This window comes from Pimephales promelas, chromosome 2, assembly GCF_988280905.1.
Source record: "Pimephales promelas chromosome 2, fPimPro1.hap1.1, whole genome shotgun sequence".
Lineage (NCBI taxonomy): Eukaryota > Metazoa > Chordata > Actinopteri > Cypriniformes > Leuciscidae > Pimephales > Pimephales promelas.
Window position 1 is genome coordinate 2,223,914 of NC_142770.1, and position 16,442 is coordinate 2,240,355.

At 36.8% G+C, this 16,442-nt stretch overlaps 2 protein-coding genes across 3 annotated transcripts; both read right to left on the reverse strand.

Annotated features, from left to right (window-relative positions):
- Positions 1-207: 207 nt before the first annotated feature.
- rad23ab (RAD23 homolog A, nucleotide excision repair protein b) lies at positions 208-11,086 on the reverse strand. Of its 2 annotated transcripts, XM_089121097.1 has the most exons (11): positions 10,852-11,086; positions 9,672-9,753; positions 9,397-9,476; positions 6,789-7,075; positions 6,666-6,712; positions 6,467-6,594; positions 5,618-5,744; positions 4,293-4,447; positions 2,350-2,499; positions 1,327-1,486; positions 208-812 (listed from the first exon to the last, which is right to left on the reverse strand). In XM_089121097.1, the coding sequence occupies exons 1-10, from the start codon at positions 10,918-10,920 to the stop codon at positions 1,373-1,375; spliced, it is 1,239 nt and encodes a 412-aa protein (XP_088977223.1). In that variant the 5' UTR covers positions 10,921-11,086; the 3' UTR covers positions 208-812; positions 1,327-1,372. The 2 variants fall into 2 exon arrangements, with proteins under 2 accessions (XP_088977223.1, XP_039538859.2); XM_039682925.2 differs by having other exon boundaries at positions 208-1,486.
- Positions 11,087-11,769: 683 nt separating this feature from the next.
- Positions 11,770-16,331, reverse strand: calr3a (calreticulin 3a). Its single transcript, XM_039682381.2, has 9 exons — positions 16,139-16,331; positions 15,266-15,367; positions 14,941-15,144; positions 14,733-14,827; positions 13,899-14,108; positions 13,691-13,804; positions 13,085-13,228; positions 12,359-12,451; positions 11,770-12,270 (listed from the first exon to the last, which is right to left on the reverse strand). The coding sequence occupies exons 1-9, from the start codon at positions 16,227-16,229 to the stop codon at positions 12,064-12,066; spliced, it is 1,260 nt and encodes a 419-aa protein (XP_039538315.2). The 5' UTR covers positions 16,230-16,331; the 3' UTR covers positions 11,770-12,063.
- Between the last annotated feature and the right edge of the window lie 111 nt (positions 16,332-16,442).

Below are 16,442 nucleotides of genomic sequence, written 5' to 3' on the forward strand. Positions count from 1 at the left end.
AGTTTATTATATGTAAATCGTACTTGACATGAATTTGTAATCATTTTTTAATCTAGATACACTGTATGGTATTTGTGGTCGAGACGGGACTCGAACCTATGATTTTGTGTATTTTTTCTGGCCCGCCTCCCTGAAATATCCTGCGTTCCTATTGGCTAGCAGCGCTCTAGACCTACGTGCGACTGGCCATCCAATAGGGAACTCCAATTAAGCTTTTTAAAAGCAATTTATTTCACACACCACTAAAACAATACATTCATAAACCACTCAGCAAACCATTTTGTGCTTAAGACCAAACTCTGTCATGTTTACTTTCTACACATCAGACAAAAAAAAAAGAAAGTATACAAAACGCTGAGATAAAAACTCAAAACTACATCACATAGTGTAAACAGGACTCTTGCCTATACCTGTTAAAAATAACACCCTTCCAGCACTTTTAACTCTATACAAATCAAACCCATAGGAGCAGGATACATCATTTATATAAAAATATATGCATTCTGCATCCACTTTTAACACTGCACAGCAATTTCTCCCATTTTCAGTTTCTAATTTCGTTTGGCACTGTCTCACGTGTACAACAGAGACCAAGACAACACTCTTTTTTTCTCCTTCACTCAAATATGTACAAATATTTAAATGACATGTATGCATATTTTCATGAGGTTTTAGAGACGCGCTGAGACACTCGATCACATTCAGTTGCTTCACTACATACATTACCTACGATTGTTGCAGCATTTCGGGCTCCGTTCAAAACCACTGCATGAGTTTCTACTGCATACCAAACTGGTTTTATGTTGGTTAGACTGTAAACATAACAGAAATAAAATCTAGTTACTGTAAGTAGCCGACTGCATTCTCAACCATCGATACTGTGGGCTCAAAATACTGTGTGGCATCCACTGAATGAAAGCTGGACAGGAAATGATGAAACGTTAAAAATGACATAAAATGGCAGTTAGAGAAGTTAGAGCACACGCCATATTTATTCAACGCCATTGGCGACAAACTAAATTTGGCATCTACCCTGACTGAATCGCCTATTTATTAATACTACAGTTTAAAAACATTAATTCTGATGGCGAAAAATGAAGCTTGGCCGGGGTTTAACTCGCTCGACGCACACAGCAGTGATAGCAGCAGAAACCAGACAGACAACAGACATCGTGGAGGATCGGCTATATCTATCAAAATAAAAACGCTGTGCTGATATTGGCTATAACCTCACATCATGGCTTCAGTTTAAACTCCACGACAACCATCATGGAAGATCAGTCGACTTCCTCTTCGCGTCAGCGCACACATTCACACACAACGCACCACAACATGCGCACGCTCGCATCCTCTCCGCCGGCGTCCTCCGCGTTCACTCGTCGTCAAAGTTCTGCTGGAGCAGGAAGTTCGCGGCCAGGTTCTCGTTCTTCTCGCAGGCGAAGTAGGCTTGGATGACGAGTCCCTCGGGAAAACCCAGAGCTTTTAACTACAAAACATAAGCAGATTTTAAGATTCGGCAAAAAAATGTGTAACTATTAAAAATTAAAAGCATGTGAATATAATATAATTAATAAACACATTATTATGACAATTAAAATACATTATTTTAAATTGTTTTAGTTCTGCTTTTTCACAAAACAACTACATGACCATTAGGACAATAAAATATATATATATAAAAAAATTATGGATACATTTTTAGTAATAATAATTTCATGTTTATGTAAGTCCAGTATATTTATATAGCGCTTTTCACAATATAGATTGCATCAAAGCAGCTTCACAGTATCTAAATAATGTAAATAATCTTAAATTTAATTTGAGTTAATTTAGTAATAGTTAATCATTATCGTTGTACAATCATTATACAAAATATACATAATAATGCTATCAAATTGATTAATTGCATACATGTTTAAAATTTATGCATATACATATGTGTGTGTGTAAATATATATATAAATATAATACACACACATATACTAACTTTCATTAAAGATGCGATTAATCACAAATAATCGATTTCAAAATGATTAATTGAATATAACGTAAAAGTTTGTTTATATAATATGTTTATATATATATATATATATATATATATATATAGTGCTGTCTAATAATATTAATGTTAATTTTCGGTTTAGAGTTAACTAACGTTAACATAAGGGAACTTACTGTAAAGTGTTAAACCAAAAACTTAATTTATTCAACTAGTTGCCAAAGCAACATTTCTAATTTTTGTAATTTTTTGTGTGACAATTCCACGACACCAAATGTTTAACTAATGTGACATTTTTGTGAAATATTTGCCAGTAGCTGTCTAGAAAAGCGCTGGTAGTGTGCGCGCACCCTCTCGATGGCTTCCTTCTCCTGCGGCGTGACCTGGATGTAGTTCCTCTGTGGTTCGCTGGGCGCTTCGGCGGCTCCGGCGGCTCCGGCCTCGACAGCGTGCGGCTCGTTCAACATCTGCACGAACCGCTCCTGATGCTGCGTGATTTGCTGCAAGCATACAAATCGTCACCATCCTGAAATAATTGCCTACATACGCCATCGTGTACACATATATCTTGGACCCATCGTATAATTTCTGTGGCTCTACATACGTCACCTGGTATAATTGACACGATTGGCTATGAGCTACGTACTCTGGGCATTCGTAAAACACGCCTCAAATACGAGAAAATAAACATGTGGTTCCCAGACCACGTCTCAATCTCAATGAGACGACGTCTGGCATTAGCCAGGCTAGATGCAAATTGTAAAATTGCGAAAGTCTCATTGTCTTTCGACCTAGGCAAAAAAAAACAGCCTAAAGGCCAGTTCACACCGGGACGAATTTCGAGCGCGAAAAACGCCACCTGTAAAAGTGTCATTTAAAAAAAAAAAAAAAACGCCAATCAGACCAATGAGATTGGTGGTTTTGCTCACGTAAACGCGTCAAAACCCGTGAGACTAATTCGCCACTGCTTCCCTCATGATTTTCCTATGGATTTTTATATATTATTATTATATATATTATTATAATAGGGTTTTTCAATTTAGTAAAATAAGGTATAAGTTGACAATACTTGGACATTTTGTTCTAAAGCACGACATCACGAAAATATGTATGTATATGTGGGTGTGTATAAATATAAATAAAAATAATATATACACACACATATCTTTACTAAATTTCATTTTAGATGTGATTAATCGGTTTGTACACACACAAACATATTATTATACATACATTAAACATATAGTGCTGTCAAATCGTATTAATTTTAATTTCATTTTTGGTTTAGAAGTATTGTTCATTATTAGTTCATGTTAACTAATGTAGATAACTAATTTTAATTTACTACCCAATTGTAAAATGTTAAACCAAAAACTTTATTTATTTCAGCTAGTTGCCAAAGTAACATTTCTATTTCTTCCTTTGGTGTGTGAAAATTTCACGACTCCAGCGGAACCAAACGTTTGACTATTCAAGACGAATGTGAAAATTTCCCAGTTGTCACCGCAGCACTCTATTGGCCGGGACTCGGCTAAGCTCCGCCCACCAATAAACAGCCTAAAGGCCAGTTCACACCGGGACGAATTTCGCGCGCGAAAAACGCCACCTGTAAAAGTGTCATTTAAAAAAAAAAAAAAAACGCCAATCAGACCAATGAGATTGGTGGTTTTGCTCACGTAAATGCGCCAAAACCCGGGAGACTAATTCGCCACTGCTTCCCTCATGATTTTCCTATGGATTTTTATATATTATTATTATATATATTATTATAATAGGGTTTTTCAATTTAGTAAAATAAGGTATAAGTTGACAATACTTGGACATTTTGTTCTAAAGCACGACATCACGAAAATATGTATGTATATGTGGGTGTGTATAAATATAAATAAAAATAATATATACACACACATATCTTTACTAAATTTCATTTTAGATGTGATTAATCGGTTTGTACACACACAAACATATTATTATACATACATTAAACATATAGTGCTGTCAAATCGTATTAATTTTAATTTCATTTTTGGTTTAGAAGTATTGTTCATTATTAGTTCATGTTAACTAATGTAGAAAACTAATTTTAATTTACTACCCAATTGTAAAATGTTAAACCAAAAACTTTATTTATTTGAGCTAGTTGCCAAAGTAACATTTCTATTTTATACTTTGTGTGAAAATTTCATGACAATTTCAGAGGAAACAAATGTTTGACTAGTCAAGACGAATGTGAAAATTTCCCAGTTGTCACCGCAGCACTCTATTGGCCGGGACTCGGCTAAGCTCCGCCCACCTGCAGGAGTTGCGGGTTGTCTCGGCCCAGTTGCTGCAGCAGCGCCGGCAGGAGCGTCGGGTTCTGCTGGATGATCTGCCGCATCTGCTGGAACTGCGGCTGGTTCCTCAGGAACTCTAGCGGGTTCGCCGTCACCGGTGCCGATCCGGACTCACCTGCTCACAGTATAGAAAGGGCTGTACAGGAGTCTGGCCCGAGACCAAAAATCAAGGAAAAGTGAAAAAAAAAAGGATTTTCTTTGTTTTGAACTTAGTTTTTTTTTTTGCAACACTGTGTAATTTATGTCAAGTAAAAATAATGTCAATGTGTGTTTAAACTGTATGTGTTGAGAATATGGATACGTGTTCGTGTTACAATCTGGCGAAAAACAACACTACGAAAAACATTGTAACTAAAAACTAAAATCATAACAGCTACTTTAAATAAAATAAACATTTACTAAAATAAAACAAATGTATATAAATTTATTAAAAAAAAATAAAATTGAGAAATGATGAACTGTTAAAAAATATTCTTACGCTTGTATTGTTAAACTTTTTTTTTCGAAATTAGCTGTGCTGTCGTAAAAAAACATGTCAAAGAAATGTTTTAACTTTGTTTTCCAACAAATTTTAGAGACTGATTTTACTCTGAGGTGCAAATAACTACAGGTATAAATAGTCTCTAACATTATTTGTACACTAGATACTAAACAGGATTTATCGCTATTTGTACTTGTTGTAAATGGATTTTGACTTTTTGCTATATCTGTTTCTTGGACTTATTTTCAGTGCTACAACTAGTAATTGTTATCCTTTCAGAAAAATAACAGCCAAAAAATATTTTAAGAACATTTCTAAAATGTACTTAAAGATCTTACATATTTCATATTTTAAGTCTATAATAAAGGTTTTCTATTTTTCACCATGCTTCTTTGTTGTTTTTCAAAGTGTTGACTTTTGGGGAATTGAATGGAAACCAATGGGGTCCAACACAATCGCATTCACCAAAATGTGTACAGCCTTTCCAAAACACATCTATGCCTCAATATTTTGCATGCACATTCATGACCCTAAATGAGAACAAATCACCAAATTTCAAGAAGTAGTAAATAGTTTAACCAGTGTTTCAAACAGTTTAAAAATCAAATGTGCAACACAATACATTACGATTAAGTTAAAAACACTTAAGTAAAGAACACCAGTACATCCAAGTGTACTGAAATAGTCAAGACTCCTCCATCAGCTGTGCTACCGAAATAACATTTTAAGGAATTAGCAAGAACGTGGCAGCTGAAGGCCAAACTAGCGTCTATTTCCATGAGTCCTGAACAAATGTCCACTCACCGGCGGCTGCGGCGGGTGTGGCGGCGGGTGGAGGCTGAGGTCGCTGTGGGGCAGGGGGGGTGGGGTTGGACACGGCACTGGGCTGAACCACTTCTTGTGGCGGCTGCTCGGATTCTGTGGGAATACCCTTGAGGAACGGACATTAGCAACTCGTGAATTTGTGTGGTTTAAATCGGAATTACACTGATGTGTGAAGTCAAACAAGGCGCTATAAGTCAAAATGAAATGTCTTGGCCCCAAAAATTAAACGACTTCTCAATGTTTTGATTAACACTTGTCACACCTGAAAGTCAGCACCAAGATCCGAACCAAAGTTCACGTTTTCAGAAAGTTTCGGTTTGGTTTCACACTGCAATTATGCGAGCGCACTAAAGGACTTTACGTGACATACTTGCGTCCAGTCGTCATGACAACATGAATGAACAGACAAATATCGTTGCAACTATATTGTTATTTATTTTTTTTACCTGCAGCACCAACAATACACAAGACTAGTTCAAATACAAATTACAAACGAATAAAATTAAACATATCTTTCTGGAACTTTTAAAGGTTCGATTTCCATTTAGATCACCAAAAAAAGTTGTTTGGTGATCTAAATGGTTTGCATTGATGTAAGATACACATTTAAAAAGTCATTTTTTAAAAAGTTGAGTAATTATCCAAACAACATATTAAATAAGCTACTTTGCCAACGAAATGGACCCACTCTTGAACAGTTGAAACAGAAAATCCTGTTTCACTCAGAAACGTGTCACAATCCAAAATAAACGAGATACAAATGTCATTTCATGTTGCCGTTAAGCACAAATATGCATTTAAAGCGTTTTCAGGTAATAAAACTCTTACCATAAGCAGGTACTCCACGGCTCTGTCCGGATTGTTGAAACTTGCTCGTAAGGCGGCCATAACCTGTTCCCTCTCATAACCCATTGACATGATTTCCGTCACCAAATTCTCGTACGCCTGACCCGTAACTAAAAAAACGACAGATATTGACGTCAAGTTCATTTCTCCTTTATAACAAAAACAAATAACCCAAACTTACCTAGTATGGATGCAGCTGCTTCTAAAAGACCCAACTCATCTATAATGCTACACAAAATTACAAATTAAGATTTTCATTCTTTTTAGTAATAAAAAACATTATTTTTTGTGGGCGTGGCCATACCTGGCTTCTGATTGGGCGATGGCCTGCTCTTCTTGGGCGGCCTGGTTCTCCTCTTCTGAGATCGGAGCAGGAGTCTCGCTAACAGGAGTCTCAGGAGTCTCGGGCGTTTCGGCAGCAGCCTCCGAGGCAGCAGGGGGCGCTGTGATGGGCGCTGGCTCTACAGGAGCGGGAGCAGGGGTTGATTCAGGCACTGTGGAGGCGGCAGGAGTCGTGGGTAGATGGACGGGGGTTTCGGCGAGAGATGTGCTAACTGGAGCAGGAGCTTGTGGAGGTGTGGCAGATTTAGGCTGTAGAAAGAGAAACAAGGACTGCACAGAGAACTACTAGCTATGTTTGTATCCAAAGTTGCAAATGTAACTTTTACGAAATATTGGAACATGGCATAAAACATCTGAAATGTGCGCAAAGCATAGGCCTGTTCACACCGGGACGAAGTTCGCGCGCGATATTCGCAGACGTTTAACGCGCCTTTACTAAACAAAAAGGCGCTAATGTGAGTGTAAACACCGACGTGAAAAACGCCACGCATAAAAGCATAATAATTTTTTTTTAAACCACTTCAGGTTAGTTTTTTTGGTTTGATGCACCGCGTCAAAAACTGACCAATGAGTAGGGCTGGGCGATATATCGAATATGTACGATGTATCGTTATATTTTTTGAAACGATATGGAATGAGGCAATACCGTTTATATCGATACAGTAGTTTGATATGAGCACATCTGAAAAATAGCGGAGGTTGCAGTGTGAGCTGCTGCAGTGAAAGTAGCTAGGCTACGTAGTACAATTTGTCCTAAACATGACACAAGCTTATATTAATTGCGTCAAAATCACTTTGATATAGTTAACAAGTTTAAGGCAGCTTGCCGCCCTGTCAAATGCTCTGACAGACACTGTTGCTGACTGACAGATATACTTGCGCTGTTTAATTCGTTTGAGTGGTGCTTTCCTCAGTGCTCAACTTACATTTCACATATTCTCCATCTGTAAATGTTAGAAAGTAAAGCAAATATGTCCATTTCACAACAAATATGTCCATGTCAGAAGAGGACGAGCTTCTGGAAGTGAATCTCCGCTAAAATTCATGCTTCCTTGAACGAGCGCCGGCGCGCGCATGCGCGTGAATAGTACTACGTAGTACGCAATAATTCTGACTAAAATAAACATATTGCTAAAATATTTGTTGTTGGAGAAAATAAATGTGCCATATGTGGAATTTTAAACCTACAAGTATATATTTTTAATGAAAGTGAAAGTGATTATAATGGGGTAATCAAATGCAGGCTAATATAATTAGTTTGTGCTTTTGTTTGTTTTTATTTTCATTTTTAGTTTAGCTTCTAGTCAATATAAAAACAAAAGCTTTTTGCACATAATATATTGCATAGCCTATATTATATTTGTTTCCATATCCTTCAATATCAACATTGTTTGTAGGATATCATTGGGCCGAATGTGAATATATATATATATATATATATATATATATATATATATATATATTTTTTTTTTTTAAATATATATATATATATATATATATTTTTTTTTTTAAATATAAAGATTTTCTTTATCTAAATAGAAAACTTAGAAAGTACCGAGATATATATCGTATATCGCCATTTGACCAAAAAATATCGAGATATGATTTTTGGGCCATATCGCCCAGCCCTACCAATGAGATTGGCGCTTTTGCTCACATGTCTCGAACTTCTAAAGTTACAGTAAAACACGACTTGGGGGCGCTGAAACACAAAGCACACATACGAAACGGCGAAGAAGATATACGGCAAGTATACGACTATTTCTGTTTAACGTTAAACGTCATCAAATGAATGAATTTACATGTTCACTCAGCGAAAATCGCTTGGATGTGAACAAAAAACGAGCTGAAAAATGCTGGCGAATAACACACATCGATATTCGCCCCGGTGTGTACGGCCCTTAGCGATGATACAAATAAAAGTTGCCCCCCCCCCCCCCCCACATAACATATGTCGTTTTTCCAGAAATAGAAACTGTTAACAAAACTTAGAACAAAAACTCTTTATCAGGTATCGCGCCTGGTTTGACACAGACAAAATGCAATAGTAACTGTTGTCATGTTTTCTTGCATTCAGACGCCTGATGTTTGCAATTGTGAACGCAATAATGTGAGACACTTCTAGATGGGATTAATACCAAATCATTTTGATGACAGAACAACTAAAACAAAATGTGAGATGCTGTGCGATGCGATTGGTCCACTGGTTAGTCCAGTTATCCAATCACATCGTCTGTTGATTTTTTTACACATAGTGGAATTTATTCTGTAAATGTGTTTCTATCACACGTTTTCTTAACGTTTAAGTTTATTGAGCATTAGTATGTTTGTTTATTATGTGCATACATTTTTAAGATTTTAAGCACATCTCGATATTTCCATTCAGCGATTTATATGCAGTATCGCAAACTTCAAAAGGAAAATACATGGATTGAAACATAGCTACTTTAAGAATTCAAAGAATTAATTCTGCTTTAATGGAAGTGAAGCGTTTATACATGTTGAACATGCTAAAATGCAAAAACCTGATGAAGGCAATGAGAGGATTGCGAGAAATAAAACAGCCGTACCTTTGTAACCATCACCACGACAAAGTTCTTCTCGTCTATTTTGTATTCTTTTAGAGGTATATCATCATTCAAAATTTTGCCTGCATTTCATGGAGAAAAACACATTATAAATAAATAAATAAATAAAATAGTATCTTATAAGAGATCCACACAAAAAAGAATGTGATGCATGGAAAAGCAAAATATGGTATTTAATATTTAAATTTTGCAATGCCAGAAATAAAAATGTTAAAAGAAGAAGAAAACAAGTTGTATAACTGTTGAAAGAAACAGACCTGCATAGATTAGTTTTTGACCGACAGCTGGAAAAGCATCTTGCCCCTTTTCTTCCTGTATCTTTTCTTTAAGAGCCTTTACCTGTATTTACAATATACAAGGACAATATTTCATCAGATACATATTTTATATAATAAGTTAAAGAACCAAAGTAATTCGATTCAGCTTATTATTTTCACCACAAATTATTTCAAACTTTTAATGACTTTTTAAATGACTGAGACACATTAATCTGACTCTAATTAAAAAGTTGTACAAATATTTTATAACATTATATAGTATATCAGTAATCAATAAACCTAGTCATTCAAGGAAATCAGAAGCATGGCAAGCTGTTTTAATATTTATTCCTAAAATCAAACTACCATAGATATATGGCTACTATTCATTAGACACTTGTAGGCCTATTTCAGTTGTTAGTTAGTAGCATACTTTGCATTTCTAGTAATATACATTTTTGAATATTAAGTTAAAATAGCCATTCTTACCAGTTATCACTTATGGTAAGTAAACTAGTGAGAAAATAAATGTTAGTAGTCACAGTTGGGATAAATACAAATGTCTACTAAATAAATATTAGTATACATAAGAACTAATACAATATTTTATTAATAAGGACTAATAAAACCGGAATATTTTATTTAATAGAAAAACTAGAAGATGCACAGGCAACAATATACTAGTTGGTGTATAGTTAACAGTGAGGTCAACGGGAAAAATGAACAATTTGTTTGACAATTAAACTTGTGTGGATAGCAGTGGTAGTCCCAAAGGAACAAGTACAAGTAATAAGCATAAGTGACGAACTTTTGGGACAAGTAGCCTACTAATGAATAGAAACCGATGAAATACAAAAGATACTAGTCACAATCGGATTAGTAAATAAAATAAGTAACATAAAATGCTTATAGTTTAATCGAATAGGTGTTAAACCTGCTTGCCATAGACGAGAGTGTAAACAGACCGTTGAAGTGAACAACGCGACCGTTATTTTCAAATTAATAGCCGTTAGAATGTGCGGCTCTGTGACGTCACCTATTCTAGTGTATTATTCTACAATGACAGCGGCTGTCCGCGCTCGCGACCCACATGTATCAGAGCACCGGAGGCCGCGGCGTTTCCCAGCGCGTTATGCCCGAGCACAGACATGTTTACACGGGCACAAACAGGCACACTCACCGTCAGCTCCTCGTCTATCTCCACTTTAAATGTCTGCTGCTGGAGCGTCTTCAGAGTGATCGTCAGCATTGTGTTCGAGCGCGAGACCCCGCGAAAAACAGCCTCGGAAGTGTCCTGAATGAGCGCGTGTGGAGATGTGACTCAGCTATCTTTTCGGCAGGGATGAGCGGGTGTGTGAGTGTTACGGGAAGACGCCATCTACTTGCTGAATAGGACAAGACACGTGGACGTACAGTGACCCCAAAGAGTCTTTAGACTTTAGAAATATCGGAATAAATACTCAACTGGTTTCTAGAACTTTCCTCAGAACTATCTTCACGAGGTCAGTGACAAACAGCGATGTTGGAAACGAAGAAAAAGATAGAGCTGTCTTAAACACATTTAAATTTCTTATAAATGAAATAAAATATATTCAAGTGGGCTATTTTTTAAATAAAAAACGTTATTTTACTTATTTTTCGACAATATGTACACATCGTTTATTATAAAGAGCTCATTTTACAATTTTTTTGATAAATCTTAATCATGACAAGATGAGAAAGTCAAAATGACCACAAAAAAAGTCCAAGTTATAACATACTACGTCACAGTTACAAAATTATGATTTAAAATGGTCAAAAAGTCAACATGAAAATAGGGTCTTAATTAAAGGATAACAAACTAAATTAGGAAATTTAAAAAGTATTTTAATGGGACTTTGTCATTATGTCAGGAAAGTTGTACAACGTTTTACTTAAATCCTCACCAATAAATATATAAATCATGCAAATTCTGAACCAAACTGAATAATACGCTTTAATGGTTTTCTTTAAGTGTTTATTTTGCTTAATAAATGACCTTACTCTTTCAAACTAAAATTATGACAATTTAAAATCCACATACTGAGGGAAAATGTAGGAAAAATGACCCAGACGAGGATTTAAAAATAAATCATTTATTTAAAAAAGTGCAAATCCAACATATGATCAACATCAGAATTTTCCCCTTGCACGCCTCGAGACGGGAACAGAAAACCCAAACATCTATTAGTCTAAAGTTTAACAGGTCGTACTATGAACATGTTGGGGTGGGGCTTCTAGCAGCAAAACCAAAAGAAATTTGAGTTTAGGGATGCGACATTTGACTAGAAGGGGCAGAGCCAATAATTCACACCACATTTAAAGAAAAACACAACAGAAACACGTCAGATCTGCTCATTCAGCAAGGGAGTCTTCACAACTCGTCTTTGGTGAGCGTATCGTCGTCACCCTCCTCTTCCTCCTCAGGAGGTTCTTCTGTGTGCTCTTCCTCCTCTGGCTCATCCTCCTCATTTTCGTCATCCTCATCTTCCTCATTATCATCCTTCTTGCTCTTTTCCTCCTCTTCCCGCTTTTTCCGTTCTTCCTCTTCCTGTTGGTCCTTCATATTTTTTTCTGGCCCCTGATACACAAATACAACACCGTTAAGACGCACATCATCAAAATGTACAACTGAACACATTGCTGTGGAGATAAACCCAATTTATTACCTTCGTTGCGCCCCATGTTTCTGTACCGAATTTCTCAGCCTCCTCAACATCATCGGTGATCAGGAAGTTGTCAAAGATGGTTCCAGATTTCACCTATAAGAAAGGTAAGTCTGAGATCAAATTTCCTGAATCATTCACCATTTAACCACAAAATCTTTACAAAAAGTGCAGTATTATATAACTTATTGACAAAATGTATTTAGTGATGAAACTAAATAAAGTTCTTGATGTATTATGGCATGAAAAAGATCCCAATGGGGTACTTGCACGCTTGGTTTCACTTCTCTTAATTCTGTTAACATGTCAAAACATCCATGAATTTGACCAAAAAAAAACATGAGAAAATGCTGTTCTCGAACGTTTCGTTGTAAAATACTTTGTTTTCTTTTTAATTTGCAAAAATAAACAGTTGTGTGTCAGAATTTGGTAAGACAAATGCAGAAAGCTTGTTTGTTTTTGCCCAAAAAACCCTCAAAATATTAATAAAACCATAATAGTACATCAATGATACTAAAATAACACTGGTAAGATATTGTAGCTCTAAAAATCATACCTAATATGGTAAATGTGTCCGTAACCCTAACCCAATTTCAGAAATTACCACCACAAAAGCCATTTTGATCGCAAAACCCCCCTCAAAAAGTTGTCAAATGTCTGCTTAAATTTTACCAGTGAACACCAAACTAAATCTGTTGAAAACCGACAGCACACCAATCGAAACCGTACCTGCCAAAGATCCAGTCCAAGAACGCCGATCTTCTCGAATTTGTAAATGGCGTCGTCTGCTGTGTACTCTGGGTTGTCGATTTCAGGGTGAATCCAGGTGCCTTTGTAGTTGGGGTTGTCGATCTGTTTTGGTTTCCACTCGCCCTACAATCAACAAAACGTCATTAGATCAGTTGGTGAAACTGGTTCCTGCTTAATAAACAATCACTTAGATACGTTCCCCAAAAGCATCGTTAACCAACTATGGTCGCAAGTTCCGTTAAATCTTGTTGGTAATGACAGAACTTGCAATTATATTTGGCTTTGGGAAACACACCCCTGATCAAGAAGATCAACCTTTTACCTTTACGATCACTTAAAATACTGCAAATTGCAGAAATAGTCCATGTGATGTTGATTAAGGGCATTAATCCCTCTCAAAAAGTCCAAACCTACTTTGGATTGAACCCAAAACCTTCTGCTAGCCGCCTACTCTTCCGGAAAGACCAGCCTAAACTGGTTTTAGCTGGTCCCCCAACTGTCAAACTAATCCAATTCAACCACTTTGTGGCTTGTTCGGTTGAGTTTAAGATTAGGATCTTCTACGTGAGGACTGTGGCTTTGTACCTTGTACTCTGGGTTGGGGATCATCGCAGGTTCCCATTCTCCGTCCATGTCTTCATCCCAATCGTCTGGTTTCTTGGCATCAGGGTCGGGAATGTTCTCGGGTTTGTCCCAGTCCTGAACCACAGGGATATATGGATTAATGTCTAAGAACAACTATTTAGAAATACTGCACAGTTCAGGTTATGGTGACCATCGATTGACAACGTGCCTCAGGTTTTGCATCTTCGGGATCGTCGATTTTCGCCCGGTCGTCCCAATCCTCGGGCTTCTTGGCCTCTGGATCCTTGATCTTTTTGGGAGGAAGCATGTCCCAGTCTTCCTCCAGAGAGCCAGACTCAACCTTCTCGTTGTCGATTTTCACTTCGTACGTCTGGTCCGGCCGCAGGATCAGCGTGTACAGGTGAGTGAGTTCATCGTCCTGACGGGCGCAAACAGAGCAACTGAATTATTTTGTCTTTTTGAAACATTTCAACCTATTAACAGCCATTTCGCACACATTTTTCCTACCACAAATCAATTAGGCATCATTTGAAAGCTTAAAATCCATCCTTTGAAAACCAGACATTGTGCTACCTAACAGTACTTTAAAACAAGCTCCTCCCACTAGTAGGCAGAACCATGTTTCATATTATACTGTGCTATTTTATAATCAAAATCTTTCTCTAATCTTGACGAAACATGTCGTCGGGAATGTCTGAGACTCAAGGTCTCCAGATTTGGCGACTGTTTTGATATTGTTGATTTGTCACCCGGTGGCTATTTTTGGTACAGCACCTAAACGAAACCAATTTTTGTGATACCAACTTCAAATTTGGAACACATCTAGTTTATACTTATGGCTTTGATTTCCAGAGTCCAAAGTATTTTAGAAAATATGTATTTTGTTTATAATAAATTTAGTTTAGTACATTATATTTGCTTTAAAGTGAACGCACAATTCTACAACTTTTTTACACTTCATTTCTGTAAAATGTGTGTACCTAAGGTCTGAAAAAAGTTTGGATCCTGCATTTTTACATCTTTGTTCAAACAGTTAACATACTTTGCATTTGATGTCCTTCTTGATTAGGTGATTTTGGCCTTTGTAGTTGAAAATGACGTGAACTTTCTTGGTGCTGTAGCCACAGATGTCGGGTCCTACAAGGAAGATCACAAGTGTAAATGGCACAAATATAGTAAAAGTATATGCCATGAGTGTTGGCTATGTAAATTATTTCAAACAAAACGTCATTTCACCATCCATGACTTACCGAACATGATGTAGTACTGTGAATCGCCGTGCATATCGGTTTGGTCCAGGTCGGCGGGGAAGATTTTCACGTACCCACCTCCGCAGTCGATCTTCTGCTCGTGTTTCACAGTGAACTGGATCACGACTGGTTTACCCTCATTACTAAACGAGTCAAAGCGACTGGATAGAGCGTAAAACCGGGCGTCTTGAGTTGTCTGCAGACCTTGAAGGGGAAAAACCATTGCATTATAAGTCACCTCACATTGACTATTTGAATTTTCTTTAAAGATGATGACATTTGCATAAGCCATCGAGCTCCGGTGAAAGAAGCCGTGACCTCTGACCTTTATCAAGCTCAGCATCGCCGTAGAATTTCCCTGAGGTCAGTTTCCACTGGCCATAGTCGGATTTGTGTTTGGATTCGACCCATCGGCTTTTCCAACCATCTGGAGAGACAAAGTTTAGTTTAGCCGTTTGCGAAAATAGCAAAAATGCTCAACATATGAGTCATCAATATTATCTATTTTATTTATATCATATAAACCGATATTGGATATGTAGTTGTGGCTGCAAATATCGTCCCTATTTTTAAATAACTTTTTGCTGTCATCAAGAAATAACTTAAAATATTACAGTAAAAAAAAGCACTATTTCTATAAGATAGATCTACCTATGTTAAAAGAGATAAACATTTAAAAATATTTATAAGTTATAAAAGATACATATTGACCATGTATTGTTCATCAGCCATTACACGAAAATATTTTCAGGCAGGAATTTTAACATGGGTGCATTTAAATTATGCTCAAGTAAATAATATACGCAAGTCTAGTGTCTTAAATTTGTTTTTAAGACGACAACTACCGTTTAATAGTCTAAACAGTGAACTGAAACCAAAACCTAAGACTTTGATTCAAAATTCATACGTCAAAATCCACGAATTAAGACAAAAATCTGAATCATTTTCACAAATCATGTATTCTTAGCATGACATGTTGTAAAACACGGTTTAATATTCAAATATAGTAATGAAAGTGACACCGGTGAAACAATACAAATGACTTTGATCACAGAAATGCATTAAACTTAATAGCTTCCTACATCTTAAAATACATTAGTTTGACATTATTTCAAGAAAATCGATTTTTTTCACGAAATTTATCGGCTATCTCCGAGAAATTGTGAGTGACTGGTGTAATGCACGAAGAGAGATTTACCTCCATCCAGAAATTGCTCTTTAAAATAGACATCTGCGTGTATAGTGAAAGCCAGTGCAGATATAAAGCACACTGCTGCAGCGACCCGCATCTCTGCACTGTTAAAGGATCTGTATTAATATTAAGATCCTGATATAATAATGAACCGCTCGAGCTAATGCTCAGGGAAATATGGCTCGGTTGTGTTCCTGCACAGATGGCTGAGACTCATTGGCTGGACGCGCAGCCAATCAGAGGAGACCACGAGTGAAGAGTTAGTGGTGTGGGCGGGGCATCAGCGAAGCACGTGATTGGAACACGGAGG